This window comes from Crocodylus porosus, unplaced genomic scaffold, assembly GCF_001723895.1.
Source record: "Crocodylus porosus isolate Cpor-Errol unplaced genomic scaffold, CroPor_comp1, whole genome shotgun sequence".
Lineage (NCBI taxonomy): Eukaryota > Metazoa > Chordata > Crocodylia > Crocodylidae > Crocodylus > Crocodylus porosus.
Genome location: NW_017728931.1, coordinates 46,432,447 through 46,437,825, shown reverse-complemented (window position 1 = coordinate 46,437,825; position 5,379 = coordinate 46,432,447). Strand labels below are relative to the sequence as shown.

Here is a 5,379-nt window from a genome sequence, read left to right as displayed (position 1 = left end):
TACATATCCAGTAACTTGCACATAGTCTGTATGACCGTGATTTACATTTTTACTTTCAGAATTTTGCTCTGGGTAAAGGAGATGAAGAAGTGATATCCAGCCTTCATTATTTCTCAAAAGTAGTGGATGAGGTAATCCAAATATAGTCTGTAAAACAGTCCCATGCTCCGTCTGTCCTTTTATCTTTTTTGCCTTTGACCATTACTTACTAAGAGCCCTTTGTGTAACCATCTGTAAAGTGATCATAGAGTCCTGGTTCTCTACACCCACTAAAGAAGACTAGAGGGTTGTACTAGGGGGATACCAATAAAGGCTGATTAAGATACATAAGATAATAAAAAGGGACAGGAGTGTGACTTACAGGCTAACCATATATCTAAGACTTTAATCAGATGATATTGATGCACTTAAAAAATCTAAGAGGGGGACCAGGACTCTAACACCACACAGTGTGAGAGTGGGGGGTGACTAACACCACAGCATTTTTGTGGCCTGTATATATGAGTTGGGGAGAGAGTTGCAGCCCCTGTATTCGGGTGACTGTAGCACTGCTCCCAACCTGTTGCCATCCAGAGGCATGGTGTCCCCAAAGAAAGTGTGGAGTAGTAGGCAGAGCTCTGCTTTTCTATACAGCATGTTGAGTGCAGGTAAACAAATATATCAGTCTGTGTTACTACCAGAGGGCCAGGAGTACTGTGCTCCTTTGAGGTCCTTCTATGTACCATCCTCAGTGCAAGGCTGAGCTGATCATGCAGGAGAGACCTACAAAGAACAGGGCCTTTATCTGCAGACTGTGATAGTTTATAAACTCACTTTTCTAATAAAAAGGCATAGGAGTTACTACATTTTAATATTCCACAGCTCATGTCCAGAATTCCCAGGGAGAAGCAACTGTTATTGATGTTTCAAATAGTCATTGCCTTGAAATAGCACAGAACTCAGTGGGGTGTCAGCAGAAGAATCAGTTTAAATCAGGCTACATGCATAGGGTGTTGCGTTCGAAGTCTAGTGTTTCTTTTTCAGGCAGGACAGGTCGCTGCTAAGGAATTGGAGTTTTTCTACCTGTGGCCCTAGTAGCAATGAAATATTAATGTTTCCAAGGGGATCTGTACCTTTCTTCCTTCCCACCTCACTCAGTCCTTCCAGCTTCTGCTGGGATAAATATGCCACATTCCTGTCTAATTTACTTTACACTTTTGCAATTAAAAGAAAGAGGCAAAAGGTTATATTGGGGTCTGCTCATGACAGAACAGTAAAGTTGGATGTAAAAGCTAAAATATTAAGGCCAAACTCATATTTGGATTAACTCCCTTGATTTAGTTGGTATTAGCCTAAAAAGGGGGATTTGCTCCTACTCAGCTATTTCCTCTGATGGTAATTGAAAGGACCAGTGGTTATTGTCACAAGACTAGCCCTCCCAGAATAAAATACAAAGTACTGCTTCTCTCTCTGGAGTGCAGTGTGTAAATAAAACCCCTACTTTTTGTGGGCTGAACAGTGAACTCACTTCACCCCTTGTGAGGCCTATGGCTTTTCCCTCACAAGTGCTACTGCCTTCCAAAACCTTGTTTCATGCATGTTAACTAGAACCCATGTTTATTGAATCCTAATATGTCTACTCTATACCCACTTTTAAATCCTCCGGTCTGCTTCCATACTTCTGCAGACCTGATGGGAAGAACAGGGGTATCTGGGCCGTCCTGCATGGGAACCTCGCAGGAGCATGTTTTGACCCAGGAGCAGTACTGTGGGAGCACAGAGTGTCAAACTTTTGTTCTTAAGCCTGGAAGTTTTTTTGCCAGGCTTCAGCACTCTGAAATGTACCCTGGTGAGCACAGGTTGATCTGCTCTTTTTGCTGGAACCGAGATAGATATTTAAGGACGTTCTAAACAGTTTAATCAGGTTGCAAGCACCCAGCCTGCTGCTCTACAAGGTAGCCGACCCCTGGTGTACAGTACTGACAAAGAGCTTTGGTTCATAAAGCTTAGTTATAAAAAAAAAATCCCTTCAGAATAAGCCTTAGAATTAATGGTCAACTGTCTTAATACAGTCCACAGGAACTAAAATGCTCTTTTGAATCATCTAAAAAGACCATGCAAGCATTAGGGCAAAATCCTCATCAACCACCATCATGTTGAGTAAGCCAACTACGAGGACTTTGCTGCTGGGTACCCTGTATCATGTGGCTGTCCCATGGCCTACAGCTCTGCGACTTGCAGTAATGTGGAACACTCCTCCATAATCCATCTCTACATCTTCATCAGTGTATTAAAAATGATCATAACCTACCTGTTTTGTGGTAAGACTGGGGCTTCAGCTGCAGATCACGTTCTATAAGATAGATGCTTAGCTGTGGGATCTCGTTCAAACTGGCAGCTTTCAGAAAGAGGCTGGGTGTTCATCTGTCTGGGATGGTTTAGGAACAGTGAACCTTGATCTATGCCAGGTTTGGACTAGATGGTTTTCCAGGTCCCTTCCAACTTTATCATTGTGTCACAAGCTCTCTGCTTGACTTGTAAAAGGCCAGAAAGTTTGTTTTTCCAGTATAGGGTAAGCACATAAGTCTGCTAGAAAAAAAATATAAACACAAATGCCTTATTGTGCATGGATGAAAGGCCGTTTCTCCTGAGAAAACCAAAGTTATACTGGAGACACTCCTTCCTCCCCCTCAATGTCCAATATAGAAAAGCATGTAAGCATGAGAAGAGAGATGACAGACAGGTATGGCAGATAGATGGGGAGATAAGGGTAACAGTGAAATGATTATGAACCACATGATTAGCAGTGATCAGAGAATACCAGCTGTCCTCACATCTCAAGCACAATTCCCAGTCATTAAATAGACAGTGTTATATGAATGAAGAGTATAGGACCCATTCAATTCAGTGAGAGATTCTGGATATTCAGCACTTATGGGGAAAAAAAAAAATATAAAATCAGGCAAGATTTGAAATATGACTGAAAAACCAAACTCTGTGTTTTTTTGTTTTTTTTTTTGTTTTGTTTTTTTTAAAAAGTCCAAGCCTTATCTAAACTCTTCTTTTCCCTTCCTTACCCAAAAGCAAGTAGTGAAATATGACATTTAAAAAAAATTGAATTAAACCACTACCTATTTGAAAAACAGCTCTTGTTCATAGGCATCAAACTAAAATGTGAACAATTAAATTGATCTGGTTTTCAAGAAAGTGTTTTATTTGGAAAAGGTGGGTGTAGTTCACCAAGGCAGCTGAACTGTTTGCATAGCAATAGTGAGGAGGTAAATGGTTTGGTACAGAGTCTCTCCTTTAGCAAACTTAAACAGCACAGTCCAGGGAAAGTACTGGGTATTTATCCCTGCAATATATATTTGTTAGTGAAACTTTTCAAGCTGTTTAGGACTACTGGTCTGGTTCAATTTCTATTCAAGTCAGTAGCAGGCTTCTCATGGATATCAGTGACTGATTGGGCATGTCTACACACTCATTAATACTCCAAGTACTAAATCAGTGCACAGCAACTCACGCTACTGCTCAGTAGCACCAGTGCATGGGTTTTTAGTGATGCTTATGGCGCAGTAGCCTAATACTATTGTGCAGTAGCATATGAGCATAGCCCGGCACACAAGTGCACAGTGTTATTAGGCTACTGTATAGTTAGTAACTCATGTAGACATGCCATTGTGAATTATACTCAGGAGAGTGGTATATTCATCTTCTGGAGGGAAGCTGCATGAAGTCAGAAATAGCTGCATCTGAATAAACCCAAATACTTCATTGTTTGCTTTTCATTGAACATCAGGGAAACATGTTTAAAATGCTAATTGATAATGACATTGGATCTCTTTGAGGTATTTCCACTGTTTGGTATCAGAAATACTGGCATTATTTGGCCCAATAAAATGGTTGGTTGAAAAAGGTTTACATCTCAAGATAAGTTTAAAGCATTTCTATTTTATGTTACATCTGAATACTGGCTGCCACATTAGTTCATAGTACTCAAAACAAGCACTGCTGTATACAGACATGTATAGCTCCTAACTTATAACAGCAAGTCCTTAGGGCTCCTTGAACTTGCACTGTAATTTAAGTCACCTCTTTCTCTTTTCCAGCTTAACATTCTTCATACTGAGCTGGCAAAACAGCTTGCAGACACAATGGTTCTCCCAATAATACAGTTTCGAGAAAAAGATCTTACAGGTAAGTTTGACTGAGGCTTCAAATTGCCTTCCATTCTTAACCACTACATGAGTATTACTCAGGCTAACACCACCCTTTGTGCTGGAGCATTCTTTTAAAAATGACAGGTTTTGCTGGAATTAAGAACAGCTGTAGTACAAAGGTAGAAGAAAACTGTGGATATGTGCTGATGGTTATATCCCATACATTGCAGTTTGGCAGTTAAGATTATTATGGCAGCAGTGGGCCTATTCCAAATGCTACATTATTTATATTTCTGGGGCAGGGAGTGGGGCTGGTGTAGGCATTGCACAGCCAGGGCAGGCACGGCAGAGCCACGAGAGGCTCATCCAGAGGATGCAGGGTCAGGGGGTGGCTCCTGTCCCTGCGCACACCCCAGGAGGACATGGTGGGAGGGGTGTCCCTGAATCTGTGCACAGGGTGCAGGCGGGGTGTGCCCAGCGCTGGGATCTTCCTGGCAGGGGGCTGGGCCAGGCTGCTCTCAGGACAAGCAGTGGTGGCACTGGGAGGGGGAGTTCGGGGGTGTAACAGGTCGCCCTCCACAGCACCATCTTCCCTAGTAATCCGCGCCTTACATGTGGCACCCTTGGAGTCTTCTTTGAAGTTTTGATGCCCTGCCCTCTACTTGCCTGCCACATCTTGATGGAAATTATGTTGATGTTCTTACAAGCGGGAGACTGCCTACTGTATTTTGTATGTTGGGGCCTTTTGCCTACACGGGCCCCCATCTTTCTCTAGCTAGGCCTCCCCATCTAAACCCACCAATCATGGTACTCTGGCATGGTGCCAGAGGACTGGAAAAGAGCCAGTGTGGTTTCCATTTTCAAAAGAGGGAGGAAGGAGGATGCAGGAAACTATAGGCCCGTTAGTCTTACCTCAATCCTGGGTAAGCTTTTTGAGAGAATTATCCTGGCATATGTCCACAAGAGGCCAGCAGGGGAAGTTATGCTTAGGAGCAACCAACATGGGTTCATCAGAGGCAGGTCCTGTCAGACCAACCTGGTGGCCTTCTATGATCAGGTCACAAAATCCTTAGATGCAAGGGTAGCAGTGGGACATAGTCTTTCTGGACTTTCGGAAGGCTTTCGACACCATCTCTCACCCCATTCCAATTAAAAAACTAGGAGACTGTGGCATTGACACCTACACAGTCAAATGGGTCGCTAACTGGCTAGAGGGCTGCACCCAGAGAGTGGTGGTGGA

General features: G+C 42.9%; 1 protein-coding gene across 1 annotated transcript in view; it reads left to right on the top strand.

The window, feature by feature from the left end:
* Positions 1-5,379, top strand: part of APPL2 (adaptor protein, phosphotyrosine interacting with PH domain and leucine zipper 2) — a 51,460-nt gene that overhangs the window by 16,031 nt on the left and 30,050 nt on the right. Inside the window, exons 5-6 of the mRNA XM_019543898.1 lie at positions 57-131; positions 4,089-4,176. Of these exons, the coding sequence (XP_019399443.1) occupies positions 57-131; positions 4,089-4,176 (163 nt within the window). The remainder of the gene's footprint in view (positions 1-56; positions 132-4,088; positions 4,177-5,379) is intronic.